General features: G+C 38.7%; 1 protein-coding gene across 1 annotated transcript in view; it reads left to right on the forward strand.

The window, feature by feature from the left end:
- The window catches only part of NSF (N-ethylmaleimide sensitive factor, vesicle fusing ATPase), a 203,698-nt gene that overhangs the window by 147,147 nt on the left and 36,872 nt on the right, over positions 1-19,679 (forward strand). The window contains exons 16-17 of the mRNA XM_020997492.1: positions 9,183-9,249; positions 11,882-11,961. Coding sequence (XP_020853151.1) covers positions 9,183-9,249; positions 11,882-11,961 — 147 coding nt within the window. The remainder of the gene's footprint in view (positions 1-9,182; positions 9,250-11,881; positions 11,962-19,679) is intronic.

Raw genomic sequence — 19,679 nt, forward strand, 5'->3', positions numbered from 1 at the left:
CCAGCTAAGGTTCCTCTGTGATCATTTTTTGTCCGGTTGTCCAACCCCTTACCATTTCTGGGCTGTGAACTCCCAGAGCTCCTTCTGCTGCTGTCAGAGCTGCCTCTAAGACCCCACCCTAGGGTTGCTGCAGTCTATTCCATGCTGCTAGCCAACTCCCAGTCATAAACCTCTCTTGTCAACTTCTTAAGTTGTTTTTGGCTAGAAAAATGGCTCGCTCAGACTCTGTTCAGTCTGCTGCTCCAGAATTCAATTTAAAGCGTTGTTTTAAAGTTGTTTGGAGGGGAATTTTGGAAGAGTTCAGCTGAGTTGCTGCCTATATGCCTCAATCTTGCCTCCGCCCTCCCCTCAGCAAGTATAAAGTGCCTGCTCTGTGCTAGGTATTGAGCCCCTGCTTTCAAAGAACTTTTGTTCTATTGTGGAAAACAGCAAGTACACAGAAAATGAAATATAAAAAAGATGTAAAATAGATGCAAAGTAATTTCCAGGAGGAAAGCATTAGCAACTGGAGGGAATCAGAATAGGCTTCCTATAGGAGGTGACACTTTGGCTAATTTCTAAAGGAATCCATGGCTTCATAAGGTAGAGGTAAAGAGGGAGAGAAAACTTTCTATGATGGATGGCAAGTAAGCCAGTTAGTCTGGAATGTGCAATGGGGCAGGGGGGGAGGAGGGATGACAGAGGAAGTTGTACACAATAAATCTGGAATGGTAGGTTGGAGCCAGATTGTGAAGAGCTTAAAAAGACAAATGTGAAAAAATTTGGAACTCAACATTTTTAAAAATGAATGTTAAAAATGTTTTTACATGTAATTGGAAAAAAATATATATAAAAAATTAAAGACGAACGGAGAAATTTGTATTTTAAGCTAGTGGCAAGAGGAAACTACATAGACCCATGCTTGAGGAATGCCAGTTTGGCAGTTGGGTTTTTGGAGGATGGATTAGAAAGAGGAAAGATTGGGTGCAAAGTATGAAGCTGTTACTGTTGTCCAAGGTTATGTACTGAATTAAAGTGGTTGTGGAGTGAATGAAGAGCAGGGGATATATTGTCTGATATACCGTGGAGGTAAAATGGACAAGATTTGGCAGTCAGTCAGTCAGCAAGCTTTTATTAAATATCTAGTATGTGCCAAGCACTGAGACTAATACAGTGTGAGGGGTGAGTGAGAGAATAGGGTCAAAGCTGACTTTGACATGGTGAAATTGAGTCACTAGATGTCGTCCTCACTAAACTGGTGAAGTTAGGAGACAGCTTGGTGGGGAGGTGAGAGAGAGAGGATCAATTCTACTTTGAACAAGTTGACTTGGAATTGATTGTGGGGCATCCACTTGGAGATGTCCAATAGGCAGTTGGTTATGTAAGTCTAGATTTGAAGAGAGAGGCTGGGACTGGATATATAAATCTGAGTCTTCTACATGGAGATGCTAGTGAAAACCATGTGAACTAATGAGATGAGACAGACTGATAGACTGACCTTGATTCCAACCCAAGCATAAGAGTAGAACTGTATCCAAAAACCCACAAATGAGAGGCCAGCAATATCAAATACTGCAAAGGTCAGGAAGTATAGAGACTGGGAGAGATATTTAAGTGATTTGCAAACAAAAGATATCAATAAAATTTTATTTAAAAAAAAAGAAAGAAAACTGGCAACCTTGAAGGGAGGATTTGTATTTGAGTAACAAAATCAGAAGACATATTGCAAAGGGAGGAGAAGTGAATGGAGGTAAGAAAATGGAAGCAGGGGAAGTGAATGTAAATAACTTTGTCAAGGAATTTGTCAGTGAAAAGGAGGAGAGACACAAAATGAAAGCTTGAAGGGACAGTGAGGTTAAGTGAAGGGTTTTAAGGGATGGGGAGGAGATCTGGGCATGACTGTTGGTTCCCAGGAAGGAAGGGAGGGAAGGAGAGAGGGATTTGTGAAGTGCCTACTGTGTGCCAGGCACTGTGCTAAGCGCTTTACAAATGTTGTCTCATTTGATCCTCACAACAACCTTGGGAAGAAGGTATTATTACCCCTATTTTACCGTTGAGGAAGCTGAGGCAGCCAGAAGTGGAGCGACTTGCCCAAGATCACACAAGTAGTGTCTGAAACAGAATTCAAAGTAGATCTTCCTGACTTATCAGTTCCAGCTTTCTAACCACAGCAGTGCTTAGCTGCCTTGGAGAAGGAACCAGTGTAGTGGATAAGGAGAATTAAAGTTGGAGAGCAAGAATAACAAAAGGGGCCAGCTCCTAGTGGGGAATGGGAGATCCAGCACACAAGTAGAGGAATTTGCAAGAAGGGGCATTTCTTGCTCCGTGACTGAAATAGAAGAGGGGAGAGCTGGGGATGGTATGGAGGTGATTTGAAATGTAGAGTTGGAGATAAGAAGGAACTTGTGACAAATGGCCTCCGTTTTTTCAATAACATGGTGTGAGGTCGTCTGATGAGAGGGGACGTGTGAGGATGTAAAGGTACCTTTGGAAGAGAGACCATTTAAAACAATGTGTATAGCACTCTTAGGAGAGAAAGGACTGGCACGCGACAGGGAGGGTGTAGTGGAGATTATGTAACATACTTTGTGGTGGATCGAGCAGCCCTTCCTACAGCAGCATTCAGCAGAGTGGACACAGCTGAAGACTGGGCACAGAGCAGGTGGATGTTGTTAGGTGTGCAAACCCAATGTGATTCTTGTTTCATAAGCGAGGAAACTGGGGCTTGGAAAGCTTGTGAGTGACACAAGACTACAGGAGTCGGCGGGGGAGCTAGGTCTTCTAACTTCTTCACTGCTTTTGTTTGTTTGTTTGTTTGTTTGTTTTTCCCATGACATCATTTTACCCATTTGTATTTTAATTTTCATTTGGTCATTACTAAGTCATTGAGCAACTGCTGAGCTCATGGTATGTGTACCATCAATTATAGTAATTTTTAGACTGCTGGGTCCCAAATTCTCAGCCCTATGATACTGGTATTTTACTTTCCTTACTTATGCCTCTCCCCTTTCCTAAGTCAATTCACATAAAATTACAGTGGCTTTCCTGGCTTAGTCTTTAAATGCCTCTTAGCCCTTTAGCCTGGCAACTAATCTCTTATCACTTTCCAGTTAGTGGAGTGTGAGTGTTTTCTTTGTTTGGCTTCTGCTGGAGTCCTGGGTAAAAAAAGCAGTGGAGGGAAAAGGCTGGGAATACTAGGGGGAAATATTGAAAGGATGGAATATGACCGTGGAGCATGTGCTGGAGCGGATCCAAAGATCCCAAGGAAAGGACACAGGGATGTGTTGATAAATGTTTAACAACTGACTTGTGGGGTAGGGGTCATATCTAAGATAGACTTTTAAGTTTAATCTTCATTATTAACCTTTTCTTCTATACTTAGTCTTAAGTCTAAATAACCAGAAAACAATAAATCAAGCCCCAATTTGTATCATTTGCCAATTTCTGAGTTGCAAATGCTCACATTAAAAATTTAACAACCAGCTCCCTGGAACTGGTTTGAACCAGTTCTAGCACACCACTGGGTGAAGCATACCAAACACTATATCCACCAAACAATCTTCAGTTGTGTTCAATAGGAGAGTAAGCATATGACTGTCAAGAGAGGGACTTGAGACTATGCATGTATGTATGACTATACTCAAAGCATGTTAAGTTACTGAAATCCTACATGACAAAATGAGCCCCAACCTGAAGACAAGTAGATAAAGTGTTTTTCATGTTATCATAGTTAAATTGAAATCAGATCAAGTTGCAACTCAGACAGCATCTTTATTGTCAAAGTCAGTAGGTTGCTGAGATGGTTGCAGGAGTCAAGCTTCCCTCCCTGGCTACTAATTAGCCCATTAGCAGTTCTTTTAGCTACCGGCCTTGAGAAATTACTGCCTGTGGGCTATTGCTAACTGAAGCTTTTTTCTTCCTGGATGCTAAGCAATCCAGTAGAACCACTGGAGTGCACTTTATTGCTTTGTGAATTATATGATCTAAGGAAGGCAATAAGGGTTCTGAGCACAGTCCTTGGGTTCTGCCCACCCTGTCCAACTGTGAGCCTCTTTGCAGAAGTCCCAAGTGGACCTAGGGAAATGGACCTTTTGCATTGTGGCCTTCCAAGTTGCTTTGAAGTTGAGTTTAGATTCCAGAAACTTGTATAGCTGAGGCAATATCCTGGAAATGCTGTTATAGTTCAAGTCTATAGGAATGATGAGAGCCCAGTGGAGATAAATGTATATTTGCATTAAAGCCTTCGGTAGGATTTTGAAACATATTTTCATTTCTGCAGCAAAAAAAAGGGGGGGGTTTCAGATACCGTATAAATTATACCATAAAAGTATGCTCTTCTGCTCTCTTTGTGAGGCAGCTGGTATCACAGTGGGTAAAGCACTGGATCTGGAGTCAAGAATACCTGAGTTCAAATCCAACCTCAGAAACTGACTAGCTGTATCACCCTAGGCAAGTCACTTAACCTCTGTCTGCCTGAGTTTCCTCAACTGTAAAATGGGGATAATAATAGCACCTACCTCCCAAGGTTGTTATGAGGACCAAATGAGGTAGTATTTATAAAAGTACTTAGCACAGTGCCTGTCACATGAATAGGCACTATTATAAAGGTTTATGTCTTTCCTTTTTTTTTGTCTCCCTCAAAGAGCAACATGGTACAAAAAACTTTAACAGGGCCGCTTCAGAAGTGTTCCTTTGCTACAGATTCGCCATCTTTATTGCAGAGTAATTATACATATGTAATGCTTTTTATTATTTTTGGTAACAAAGGGATTCAATATTATGGCCAGAAGGCTATGGAATCTAGTCTTTGTGATTCAGATTCAAACTCTTTAGTCTGACATTCAAGCATCCCCATGATTTGGTGCTACCATTGGTTCCCTTAAATTTAAGCCCCTGTCTCCAGAAGGAGGTAGGGAACTAGTCGACAGGAATAATTAGAATGACTGATGAATCCATAATTGCAGCTACTAAACACCAAACGAACTTTACCAGCCCCTCCCCGGATATATTCTTGCCTAGTTTACTCTGTATACTTGTCTGAGACTGGTGCATTTGCACAAGGTTCCCCGACTCCCTTTGTCCTCTTGGGTATAAAATAGCATAAGCTCCAGTGTTCCTGTTGGTTTGTGGTCCTGGTACAGCCGATTAGCTTTAGATAGGACTTTGGATGTGCTGTGATGCGTTCTGTATCAGAACAAAAGCAATGCAGGTGTCTGTGTCACAGACTGGCGTATGTGCTCCCTGCAGCCTTTGTTTTAATACCAATAAATTATAACTAGGTAAGTTCCCTTTAAGCTTGAACTGTGTCTATCTTCATCAAATCACAACAGACTACCATTAGAAGTACCATTACCAACCTGCCTGTCCAGCTTTATCTGACATCACTCTACCCTCCAGTCAAGCCATACTACTTGTCCCTGAATACACCTGCCCCCTTCCTTTCCCTTCTTCCAGTCTTTTCCTCATTCTTCCCACTTCCAAGAATTCCCACCTCTTGCTCTTCTACCTGTTAAATTCCTATCCAGTCTTTGAATCCAAGCTCAAATATCACTGCCTTCCTTGATTTTCCCCATCTTCCTCTTCTCCCACCAAATAAATTTCTCTTTCTTCTATGGGTTTTTGTGACAGTACCCTCCCCTGGTTTTACTCCTAGCTATATGACTTCTAATTTCCTATGGCTGTCAGTTTCCTCATCTGTAAATTGAGAGAATTGAACTAAATTACCTCTGAGGTTCCTTCCAGCTCAGAAAATATCATGTTATGATATATTCCTGAATTGTGGGTGTTTCCCAACGTTCTGTTTTGGGCTCTCTTCTCTCTATATGCTCTTTCTTAGTAACATCATCAGCTCCCATGAGTTTAATTATAATCTCTATTCATATAATAAACAAATCTGTATATCCAGCCCCAGTCTCTCTCCTGAGTTTCAGTTCCGCATGACCCAACTGCCTCTGGTACATTTCAGACTATTTTAGAGACATCACGATGTAACATGTCTAAAACAGGATTCATCTCCCTTCGCTGCAGACCCATACCTCTTCAGACTTACTATTTCTGTCAAAGGCACCACCATTCCTCTAGCCTTCAAGTTCCCTAACCTTGGCATTATCTGATTCCTCTCTGTCACCCCACATATCCTATCGGTTGTCATATCTTTCTATTTCTACTTCCACAACATTTCTTCCACTTTGATCCTTTCTCATATAGCCACCACTCTAGTTCAGGCCCTTGTTACCTTTTGGCTTGATTGTTTGATTGCAGTAGGTTCTTAATTGGTCTCCCAGCATTAAGTCATTCCCATTCCAATCTAGTTTCTACACTTCTGCCAGAATGATTTTCCTAAAGCAAAGTTCTGATCATGTTACATGTCAGCTCAGTAAACTCCACTGCCTCCCTGTTGCCTCTAGAATAAGACATAATCTCCTCTGTTTGGCTTTTAAAGCACTTCACAACCTGGCCCCAACCTGTTTTATCAGCCTTGTTGTATATTACTCCCTTTCCCATACTATACAGTCCAGCCAAACTGGTCTTCTTGTTTTTCCTCACTTGGTACTTTATCTCCCATCTCCAAGCCTTTGCCCACACCATCCTGGAGTGCACTCATCCCTGATTCACAGAATTCCTTTCTTCAAGATGCAGCTCAAACACCACCTTCTAGAGGAAGCCTTTACTGAGCTCCATACTTTGAGTGTTGTCCCTTCCTAACATACTTAATTTTTAACTTATTTTTATAATTAATAACTTATATTTAGTTACCTTGCATTTGTTATATATACATTTATTCTATTATATACTTACATATGTACTTGTCTCCCTTGGTAGAATGTAAGCTCTTTGAGAATAGACATAATTTTATTTTTTTCCATTTGTATTTCTAACACCTAATAGATTGTGCTTATCAGGGCAGCTAGGTGGCACCATGGTGCACAGACTGCCAGTCCTGAGGTCAGGAAGACTCATCTTCCTGAGTTCAAATGTGACCTGACACTTACTAACCATGTGATCCTTCAGTTTCCTCATCTGTAAAATGAGCTAGAGAAGGTAATGGCAAACCACTCCAGTATCTTTGCCAAGAAAGAGTTGGACACAGCTAAAATGACAACAACAATAATAAATGCTTATTTCTTGTGGCTTGCTTTCCCTCAACTGTCATTGAGCACTTTGCTTAAAATTTTTATGCATTTACCACTTGTCACTTTATATTATTGTTATTCATGTTTGTATCACATCCCCCAATAGACTGTAAACTTTATGAGAGTAGGCACCATATTATGTAGGCTTCAGGTTCCTCATCTGTAAGATGAGAAGATTGAGCTAGATAATCTCTATAGTTCCTTCCAGCTCTCAGTCTTTGATCTCTAGTTTATATTTTCTTTCAGCACCTATCTGGGTAAACGTTCCAGGTACTTAATAAATGTTAGTTGAGTTGAATTAAATTGAATTCTCCCTCTTCTCACTTATCTGTCTTTCATTCTCAGTACACTCTGCCCTGGAGACTTGTGTCTTTTACCCCAAATGCCCCAGTAGCTGACCCTTCCCTTAGATTGTCCCTGTTAACCTGTCCAAATGGCAAGTTGTTTGCTACCCCATGAAAGGGGCAGAATCTTCTCAAGAGAAAGCAGCCCAATCCTTTTGTTGTACCCCTTTCTTATTGGTTTTGAGAAACATTATATAATATGCATGAAGGACAGCTTGATAGCGCAGTGGATGGAATGCTAGGTCTGGAGTCAGGAAGACCTGAGTTCAAATCTGCCCTCAGACAATTAGCTGTGTGACCTTGGGCAAGTCACTGTTTGCCTCAGTTTCCTAAAAAATGAGCTGGAGAAGAAAATGGCAAACCACTCTAGTATCTTTGCCAAGGGTCATAGAGAGTCAGATGTGACTGAAACAACTGAACAACGACAACAAATGTAATCTGCATGTTGCCCATCTGACCTCAGACAAGCCACTTCGTTTCTGTGATCCTCAGTTCATCTCTAAAATGAGGTTGAGGGGGCAGCTAGGTGGTGCAGCGGATAGAGCACCAGCCCTGAATTCAGGAGGACCTGAGTTCAAATCCAGCCTCAGACCAAACACTTGACACTTACTAGCTGTGTGGCCTTGGGCAAGTCACTTAACCCCAACTGCCTCAAAAAAACCCCCAAAAAAGCCAAACATAAAATGAGGTTAAACTAGAAGATCATGTAGCCATCAAAAATCAAGCAATTCCCAACATCAAAAATGATTTTGTGGTTTTCTCCCTGGGTGACTTGGAGAACTGATAGCTACTACCAAGGTAAACTTAGGGAAATTAGGAAGGAAGCTCTTTAGGGGATAGGGCAAGGAAATGAATTCAATTTTAGACAGGTTTAGTTTGAAGTGATAAGAAGATACCAGAATGAAATTATCTGATTGGCAATTAGAGATGTCTGTAAACTGGAATTTCATTTTGAGCTGCCTAGGGGTAAAGCCAGAACTGGATCACCTGATGATTATATGTAGAATGTACGGGAACTTGGGAGGTCACTTAGGAGCCTTTTATAGTAGTTTGGGTAAAAATGTGTGAGTGAGGGGGAACAGAAGTGTGGTGTGGTGGAAAGATCCTCAAATTTATAGTGAGAACTCTCGAGCTTGAATCCTTCTTCTGAACCTTATGACCTGTGTGATTAGGGATGACACTTCACCTCTGTGGGACTCAGTTCCCTTTTGTGTAAAACAAGGAGTGGGATTAAATGCCTTATAAGTTCTCTACCTGTTAAAATAATATGATCCAAATGGTAATGGAAAAGAAGGGACAGATGTCAGAAACATTTCAGAGGTAATAGGATGAGAATTGGTGGACTGACTGTATGATAATGTAAAAGATGAACTTCAGATCTACCTAGAAAATTACACATTGGTTGTGGTATAATGGAAGGAGCATTGGAATGATTAGGAAGTCTGGGATCTAGTAGGAACTCTTTGGTTAACTAGAGACATTTTGGTCATGCCAACTTCCCTCCCTGGGCTTCAGTTTCCTAATCCATAAAATAAGGGGATTAGACTGATGTCAAGTTTAACATTTTAGGATTCTGAATGAGTGTGGTGTAGATTAATGAGGTTTTACCATACTTTCTTTAGACATTGTTTAATAATAATAATAATGATAATTAAGGTTCATCTTCTTGGAATTTGTCATAATTGTGAAGCTCAGGAAAATAATAAGTGGTTTTGTTCTCTTACAGATTTTTGATGATGCATATAAATCTCAGCTCAGTTGTGTGGTTGTGGATGACATTGAGAGACTTTTAGGTGAGTTATACATCGGTGTATATATACTCTATAACTAATACTTTTATTATAAAAAAGAATAGTGGGTATTCATAAATTTAGTTTAGTATGCTCTATTGAAATGTCTCATTTTTGATGAGATGCAGTGGAAACAGCACTGGCTTTAGAGACAAACGGATCAAATTTTGGCTCTGCCACCTACTATGGAACCTTCAGCAAGTCAGTTTACCTCAGTTTCTTTGTCTGTAAAAATGAAGAAGTCTAACTGATCTCTAAGATAACTCAAGCTTTTAATCTGTGATCCTATGCAGAAGGTTAAAATCCACATCTCTTCATCCAGAGTCATCCAGTCAAGTGTTTATTAACTGCCTACTATGTCCCAAGCACTATGCTAGGTGTTGGGAGAATGAAATAATCTCTGCTTATAAGAAGCTTACATCCTAATGGGGAAGACAGCCAAGATATGTGTGGGGGAAGGGTGGTCTGGGAGACTGTGTGTGTGTGTGTGTGTGTGTGTGTGTGTGTGTGTGTGTGTGTGTAACTACTTTATTTTGTATACATATACACACAAAATAGTTACAAAGTAGTTAAATTGGGCCCTAGCTGTTGACAGGAATTGGTAGAATTTACTGCTTAAGCTTCATCTTGGAGGAAGGGAGGTGAAGAAGGAGCACATTCAAGGCAAGAGGGCTAAGCAATACCACAGGTGTGTAGGTGGGACCTGGAGTGTCATGTGAGGAACAGAGACAAGGCCAGTCTAGCCTTGTCATAGAATGTGATCACTGAAGCTAGCAAGAGAGGTTGGAGCTGGGTTAGTAGGCCAGTAGTACTTTTCCATTTAAATATCTACAGCCAGATGGGGATTCTGAGCATCTGGGCTGCCCTGGATCTTGCCACTGTTGTGCTGCACTTTGCCATTTCCTTTGACCTCTGTAGTCCTCACTTTGGGGCATCTGACCACCCTGGAGCCATGAAAGAGAAAAAGTAATGAAACAGGTAGCTTGAGTGGAGTGTGTAAAGTGGGCCTGGAGCTTTTGTCAGTGATATTGGGTGGAATTTATGGGCTGGTGGGTCTGTTTTAATTACCAGCTAGCACAGCCATCTTCATATTCTGCTTGCTGCCTTTCTGAATTACTGTCTAAAAGATGGGTTGCATCAGGGAAACCCATATCCTACCCAACCCCCCCAAAAAAAAACCAAACTAGGCCCTGGAACAGTTGCCCCAAGTTGTTGTATTCTGGAGGTGACTCTGCCAGCAATTCACCTGCACTGCCATTGCTATTTATTTGCTGGTCATATGGCCGTGTTCTCCAGGATTTCTTCTTGTAGCAGCCCATGTTAAGATAGATGCTCCTTTCCATCATACTAAGTAGCTACTCTACTCTACTTCCTGCTCTACCTTCTCACAACATCTAGATCAGGGAGATGGTGCCAAATATACCACTGAACAATTTCCATGTTTATGTAGTTCTTAGGTACTAGGGAGATATTGACTGTACACAATAATGCAGAAAAGTTAAAAATGGAAGTTAAGGGGAATTAGGTACAATATCCTTTAATAACAACAATACTAATAAAACATATTTAGAAGTACTGAGCAAGTGTTTTAACTTCATTCTAATCAAAAGAAGAACCTTCTTGGGCTATAGGTAATTACAGTCCTTTCTCTTAGCTTTAGCCCAATGGGTAAATCTTAAGTTGGGGGGGTTGGCGTGCAGGACTTTCAGCCTCAAGGGCACCTGTAGTCTTCTAGGTCCTCAAGTGTGGCTTTTTGACTGAATCCAAATTTCACAGAACAAATCCCCTTAATAAAAGGATTTGTTCTGTACAACTTGGACTCAGTCAAAAGGCCACACCCAGGACCTGGAGGCCTCAGGTTCCCCACCCCTGCTTAAGGCGTTAAATAGGCAGGTAATATTGGCTAAATTCCTGTGTCTCTGCTATTATTTAGTTACATAGAAATACCATATGCGCATAATATGTAGTAATTGATTTAAATAATATTTTAGCAAGTGTTTAATAAATGTTTCTTGATTATCTTACTGTAATTTATATTATTCCTTCATTTTAATTTTTATTCTATATGCATGGAACTGAATTCTTAAAATTTTTGCTAGTTCCTCAAAACTGCTTAATAAGAACCAAGTCACAGGATCTTAGAATTGAAAAGAGCCTCTAAGGTCAAATCTAGTCTGCACATGACCAGAATCCCGTTTAGCCTCTGCCTAAAGACCTCCCTTCATGGGAAATCTTAGGCTACCCATTCCAATTTGGACCAGTTTTAATTGTTAGAACGTTTTTCTTCACATTGAGCCTAAACATACCCCTGAGACTTTCATGAACTTCACCTCATTCTGCTTCTGGGACCGAACAGAGCCAGGCTGTTGTACGTGGTGATAGCCCTTCAAGTTCAACATAATGTCCTCACTATTACAAGTCTTTTCTAGGCTAACTGTCTCCACTACTTTTAACTGATATTCATATGGTACAGTATCTAGTCCTTCCCTCACCATCCTTAGACTTTGTGCCTTGCTTTTGGGGACATTTCGTTATTGCTTAGCCCATGTGTAATTGTTGATAAATAAAAATCTGAACTCTCAAAATCTGTACGTGTGTATTTTTAATGCATAAACATAACATTTTTATCTTTCAGATTATGTCCCTATTGGACCTCGATTTTCCAATCTAGTATTGCAGGCCCTTCTCGTATTATTGAAGAAGGCACCACCTCAGGTAAAATCAATTTTAACAAAGCTCAGTAAATAATGGAAATGTTCAATGGTGTTTTATAAAAGGTATACATATTGTTGCACTGTTGCTGAGTAAAGTCAAAGTTTTGGGGGAGTTTTGTTTTGTTTTTTCGTTTTTTCTACTGAACTGTGTGATTTCATCAGTATGGAAAGTCCAGAACTCCAAATGTGGAAACTTCCTACACTAGTATAGGTCAGCAACTTCTCTTTACTGTTTCAGAGGATTGCCTGGGGGCACTGAGATGTTCAGTGAATGGTCACACAACTAGTATGTGTCAGAGGCAGAACTTAAAACCAGGTCTTTAACAGTTTTCTGTTTTCTCGAGCATCTCCACAAGTGGAGTCTTCTTCTACAGATGTTTCCAGTCTTTTAATCTTTCTGATTAATTTGTCAGAACCTTTTGTTTATCCTCTGGTTTATAAACTTGAAATCATTTTTTAAATGAAGTAAAAAAAAAAAATTTCTCCACCATTTCTGTTATTGTGTTTAGGACCTATGAGAGGTCATGTTTAGGTAAAATAGGTTGAACACACACCCTACGCATTCTCATTCACCTTTATATTGAACTTTCTAAAAGTTTGTGTTTTGGAGAAACTTGGAATTATTTCATGAAGATATTTTTTAAATTAATTTAATTTATATAGAAGTGTTGGTTTTCTTATCCTTTACTGACTTGGAAAGGTATTTGGGAAGCATGAATACAGTCCAGATTTAAATTAATATGCTTACATATTTTATTCATATATGTTAGAATCTATTATGCTACCAAAATCACCAATCTTCCAATATACTTACAGGAGTAAGTTAGAAATGTTAAAGTGTAGAATCTTCTGGAGCCTGATTGGTTATATCACAAAATACAAATTCACTGGATTGACAAAGTAAGCAAGCTTTTTTTTCATTCTGTAACCTTAAAGATTACAGTCAGAGGCCAAATATAAAAGTTTTGAAGTACTGACTTGAAAACATTAATATCAGTGTTTGGGAATAAAAATGATTTAATCTTTTATCTGGGACTGGAGTTAATCTAAGTAACATAGAAAAAGTTAATGTTAATCTGATATATCTAATTTTTGATATAATAATTTAACATTGTATTCAGGATTATATGTAAAGGAACGTAACTTACAAAAACTTTGGAGAAGTTTTTATTATCCTTCTGTAAACTTAATAATTAGAGTGCTAGCTTCTATCAGGTGTTAGGTTGGAGAAAAGAATATGCACATTTCCATTCCCTGTTTCTTTTAATGTTCACATAAATTTAAAGTTACCAAGATGAAAAATCAATCTTTACCAGTCTTCCATCCCTAAAAAATCCTTTCTGAGATCCATTTTTCCTCCTGCAGCCTTAATTTGGTAGTTTCAGGCAGATGGACTATCCAGGGTACACACTTTTCTAGCCACCAAGAATTGTTGGTGAAATTTGTTCTGGAAGTAGAACAAAGGAGCCACCATTTTCCACAGAAGTCCCTCATCACAGTATTTTTAGTTATACATTTTCACCCTGTGCTAGACCTTGTACAAAGGAAATTAAGCTTAGCATGCTCCACTCTTGGAAATACTTGCAATCAAATACAGATGGTAGTGACAGAGGTCAACATGTAGAATGGGAGTATACACTTTAAATTGGACAAGAGTGAAAAATGAGCTGTTTACATTTATAAATGAAAGTAAGCTATTTTAGGGTAGGAATGTCCCATTCTTCTTGTATATACCATAGCACAGTGACCATAGTAGGTGTTTAATAAGTAATGAATGAATGAGGATACTTGTGGTGTTGTTTGGAAGGTTGGTGAGTGGAAACATTTATCAAGGGAGGATTCAGAAAGAAATGGGACTCCATAAGCTTCTCAGATGTTGGAAGGGATGTGCATTTAATATATCTGATATAATTTGGGACAAAGCTAAAAGGCAACGATTATATAATCAGTTAAGTCAGAATTTCTTTAAGAAATTGTGAAGGTGCAGATATATGATGGTGATTAAATGATAGAAGGGAGATAAAATACTAAATGGCATTAAAGTGTTTTAAAGCACAAACAGTCATCCTACACTTAATCAGAATTTGGTAATTGTAACCTAGGCTTCTAGGTGAGATGGTTCTTTTTTATATTTGGATGTGGGAAAGGAGAATTGAATAGTAGCATTATTTCTGGGTGGCCTATAATTCTCTAAATAAAAATATTATCATGTGTTCTTACATGCTTTTAAAATTAGTATAAACTGTTACTGAAAGTAAGGAGAATCTTTCAGGCAGATCCTATGTCAAGAATTTTTGTCATTGAGAAACAGAGATGTTTTCTTTTCCAAGCCATTATCAGGAAGGCTTTTCAGGTGGATTTCTTCAGTGGAACATTAAGGGTGTATGACTTTAGAAGTTTGGCAAAACTGTAGAAACAGGGAACTGTCAAATGTCGTTGGTAAGAAATTTGGCAATAAGCAGCTCAGCTGTAGGCATTCTTCTAAAAAAAGAACGTAATTGTACCGATATGCAATCCACACAGAAACCTTAATTTTACATATGGTATGATTCTACCCAGAAGAATCATGTGTGCACATGCCCAAGCAAGACAATTACTTCAGGGGAGCTGTGTTGTGTATCAAGATACTCCCTACCCCCACTCCTGTCCCCCTGCATTGTAAATTGACTCACTAAAGCTGGCTTACAAACCCTCCTGTTCTCCTGTGTAATTGTCTGGGGGGTTTGCTCTTCCATTGCAGGTCTAAAAATGAATGTCAGACTCGAGTCACTAAGATAATGTTCTTTATAGTTTAAATTTTGCTAAACAAATACTTGGACTTGTGTGAACCTGGAGTTGAGTAGATTTGTTTCAAATTTAGCTCCATAAAGAACTTAATGATTGGTTTAGTGTCCCCTTGAGAATATAAAAAGCAGAGTGCGTAGATCATGAAGACTGAAAAACATCATCACATTTTGTTTAGCATCTTTTTAAAACCAATTAAAAGCTTTTCTAAAATGGATTGAACGGGGGAAAATAAAACATGTTCCCTAGGTCTTTATTCTAATCAAGTTTCTCTGTGTTCTGCAGGAGAAGAGATTGAGGGGGGATAGAAAGGTTGAAAAGGGCCATCCCAGCAGGGAGCCAAGCCGGAGAAAAGGGCTTCTCTGAGAATGAAGCAGGGCAGCTCAGCCAGCCTGAGAGTCGGCTTCATCTACATGCAGAGCCCCACAAGGCAGGGCATGCTCACCATCACCAGAGGGTTCACATGTGCTTCCCCGCTGATTCCTATGAAAAGCTAACAATCAGCTTGGAGGGTGAAAGACCATTGCTGTACACTCTCACTGAGCTGGAGGTACAATTTGTCCAGTGTTAGGAAATGTCCAGCTGAGCAGGGAGAGGCTCTGAGACTTCAGTGATGTTCCTGGACCATCTCCTGTACTAGACACTAGGACTTTTCAAGTTTTTGCAGGTTTATTAAAATGAAGGAGGGGAGGGGTGTGGAGTGGGGAGGAGAGACGTGTTCTTTCAGTCCAGAAAGATGAAAGCTTTAGTCTTTCATGTTGAGAAGGAAAGGGTGCTTATGTAAAGCAGCCAATGATGGGTAAAGCTATTTTTAAATTTTCTTTTTTATTATGAACTGAACAAACATCAGTATGTGTGTGTGAACATTTCAGTATACAAAAAATAGAAAAAAGAGGAGTGTGACTGAACTTCTATTGTGTAGTTTTTAAGTGTAAATGAAATTTAACACAGTAGTACCAGAATTGTCCTGCTGGTCTGGTGCATCTTCTGAATTTTCTTCTCTTCTCGCTTCTGTGTATTGTTTAAATGTTTTGTTTTTAGTTCTTCATGGCGGGGGAGGGAGGACAGCACTGTCTACCTTCTCTCCCCTCAACAACACTGCCTCCCTTGACAAAATAAAAACCCACCTTCAAATCAGATAAATGTAGTCAGGCAAACAAATCCACACGTTGGCCATGTCTGAAAATATATGTCTCATTCTACACATCTAGTCCATCACCTCTGTACCAAGAGGTGGAAAGTGTGCTTCATCAGTATTTTGGAGTTGTGATTGGTACTTGCACTGATCAGAATTCTTTAAATGTTCACAGTTGTTCTGCCTTATATTATTATATTCATATAAACTGTTCTCTTGGCCTACTCATTTCACTTTTCATCAGTTCATAGATCTTCCCAGGTTTCTCTAAATATCACTTCTTTGTCATTTCTTACAGTGCAACAATAGTCTAATACATTCCTATATCATAATTTGTTAAGCCATTCCCCACCTGATTGATACCCACTTTGTTTCCAGTTCTTTGCTATAATATAAAGTGCTGCTGTAAATATTTTTGTACATATGGGGAGGCTGGGCACATCTTGAAATGCTTCCTAACAGAATATGGGAGTATGTGATTTTTTTCCTTTCATTTCTATTCCTTTAGCTTCTTTCCGAGCTCACCTCTCCCCCTGTTTTTGATAAACTATAGTACCTAAAAAAGAAACTCTGCAAGACTGAAAATGAAAGCAGCTTCGCACTCTAGGATGAAAATAAATTCATTAAATTGTGAGCCATATTTGTACATGTGGAATGGAATAATAGTATCGTTTGTAGAGAATGTTCTCTCTGCTTAAGTCATATGAATATGACAAAATGATCATCTATTCTTCCTAGTAGGATCATGTAACTTCATGGTAGTGTCACCTTTAAAGCCTGCGTGTTGGTAATTGATGTTTTTAGCTAATTTGTAAAGTTGTTAAAAGAATAGCTTTTTTTCTCTCAACTTTTTCAAACAGGAAGCATTTCTTTAGGAAGTGATAAGGGTGGATATAACTTAGGGCTGGGAATAGTGTGATGTGTGAACCAGGAGGAAAATGCTTCCGGCAGTGATGATGCTCAGATAAGAAGCACGAACAGAAGTGCCTCATGGTGTGGATTTTTCTTCCCTCTCCTTGGATTTTGTTGTGACATCAATGTTCTCTCCTAAGCCAACCTGCTTTTTATGCACTCCTTAAGAAATATCATAAATAAAATTAAGGGGTGAGAGAGGAATGTACTGGGAGAAAGGGAAAGGGACAGGTAGAATGGGGTAAATTATCTCACAGAAAAGAGGTAAGGAAAAGCTTTTACAGTGGAGGGGAAGTGGGGGAAGGTAAGAGAGAATGAATGAACCTTACTCTTATAAGAATTGGCTCAAAGAGGGAATAACATACACACTCAGTTGGGTATAGAAATCTATCTTACTCTATAGGAAGGTGGAAGGGGAAGGGGATTAGAGAAGGGGGAGTGATGATAGAAGGGAGGGGGTAGTCAGAAGCAAAACACTTTTGAGAGGGACAGGGTGAAAGGAATAAACAGGGAGGGAGAAGGAGGAATAGAATGACAGGAAATACAGTTAGCAATAGTAATTGTGAAAAAAATTTTCAAGCACGTTTCTTTGATGAAGGCCTCATTTCTCAAACATATAGAGAACTGAGTCAAATTTATAAAACTAAATAATCAAAAGATATGAAGTTTTCAGTTAAAGTAATCAAAGCTCTCTATAGGCACATGAAAAATGCTCTAACTCACTATTGATTGAAGAAATGCAAATTAAGGCAATTCTGAGTTACTACCTCATAACTATTAGATTGGCTAATAGGACAGAAGGAAAATGACAAATGTTGGAGGAGATGTGGGGGGAAATGAAACATCCACCGTTGCTGGACTTGTGAACTGATTCAACCATTCTGTATAACAATTTGGAACTATGTCCTGAAAGCTATAAAATCTTGCATACCCTTTGATCTAGCAATACCACTACTATGTCTGTTTACCAAAAGAGAGAAAAAACAAACAAAAAAAGAACCTATATGTACAAAAATATTTATAGCAGCTCTTTTCTGATGGCAAAGAATTGGAAATTGAGGGAGCACCAGCCCTGGATTTAGGAGAATCTGAGTTCAAATCCGGCCTCAGACACATAGCACTCACTAGCTGTGTGACTCTGGGCAAGTCACTTAACCCCAATTGTTTCACCAAAAAAAAAAAATGATGAGCGGGATGCTCTCAGAAAAACCTGGAAGGGCTTACCTGAGCTGATGCAAAGTGAAATGTACTGTGCACAAAGTAACAGCAATATTGTAAGATGATCAACTGTGAATGACTTACCTATTCTCAACAATGCAATGATCCAAGACAAATCTGAAGGACTTAGGAAAAATGCTATCCAACCCCAGAGAAAGAACTCATGGTGGCTGAGTACAGATTGAAGCATACTTTTTTAATTTCTTTAGGTTTTTTTCCCCTTGAGGTTTTTTGTTTTTGTCTGTTTTCTTTCACAACATGACTAATATGGAAATGCTTTGCATGACTACACATGTATACCTATATCAAATTGCTTGCCTTCTCAATGGGGGGGAGGAAAGGGGACAGGAAGGAAGAGAATTTGGAGCTCACAGTTTTAAAAAACAAATGTTAAAAATTGTTTTTATATGTAATTGGGGGAAAATAAAATACTAAATAAATTTTTTAGAAGTTTTAAAAATATATCATAATGCACTTTTACTTTGGAAATGTGATCAAGGCTTAACTAATATAGAGGAGTCTCTCCCTACTTTGGGTGGTTTTGGTGAAATAAATAGATAATGGAAGAATGAAAAACTGTGCAGGCTTGCACAGGAGTATCTCTTTATCTGTTCAAAATTAACCATGGCTAATGACTTCAGTATGACTCAATAAGCTATATATCTCTACTTTAGGAAAGAAGACCAGACATTTTGCCAGATAAACTTGGAAGTATTATCACTGATATAATGACTGTTTTTGCATATGAGATAATTTCTTTGTTGGAAAAATGCTGAGTGATGATTGATACTTATTGGCTTAACTTCCCCACTTGAAATAGAAGGGGATGATTTATTAGCATATGAATTCATTATTAAGTGAGTATAATAATCAAATATTCACTACATTCTATATATATATATATATGTATATATATATATATACATATTGGTGTTAGGTACCTTGTTTTATACATTATACGTGTTAAATGGCTATGCCTTAAAAAGTTCCATGGAAATTACATTTTAAAATAGAATCATATTTGAAAAGCATTTATGTTACTTATTCATAATGATCTTTGATGAATCCTTTTGTAAACAGTATTAGTTTGTTGGCTTGGTAAATCTGGATTTTCACATATAAAAATGTTAAAAGTAATATATACCAGTGAAAGACTCTGGTGAACTACAGTAAAGTTTAGAAGACACATCTTGTTTTCAGGGAATTTTTAATCTAACAGAGTAAGATAACATGCATTGAAAAGATTAACTATAATTGGAGTCAGGATTAGAGATTAACAAAGTGGGCAGCAACCTAGAGCCTACCATGTTGTGTTGTAAAATGTATGTAGTATTTTTAATGTTTTTATATATGCCCATATTTTTTAGTGTCAGAAAATTCTGCTTTCCATGGTTTATGATCAATTAAGTTGCATACATTAGAGTAAAAACCCAGAGTCTCAAATGAAATCATACCAAGGTCCAAATTCCAGACCTTGCCCAGGTGATCAAATGATACTACATAGGTATGACTGTAATCATGAAAAATGTTCAACACTAAGAGACAAAATGCATTCATTTGGGATGTCCATTAATTGGGGAATAGCTGAACAAGTAGTAGTGTGTGATTGTGATAGAATACTATTGTGCTGTAAAGAAATGATGAAGTGGAGAGTTTCAGAAAATCCTGGG

The sequence above is a fragment of the Phascolarctos cinereus genome, unplaced genomic scaffold (genome assembly GCF_003287225.1).
Source record: "Phascolarctos cinereus isolate Bilbo 61053 unplaced genomic scaffold, phaCin_HiC Scaffold_5;HRSCAF=322, whole genome shotgun sequence".
In the NCBI taxonomy this organism is placed as follows: domain Eukaryota; kingdom Metazoa; phylum Chordata; class Mammalia; order Diprotodontia; family Phascolarctidae; genus Phascolarctos; species Phascolarctos cinereus.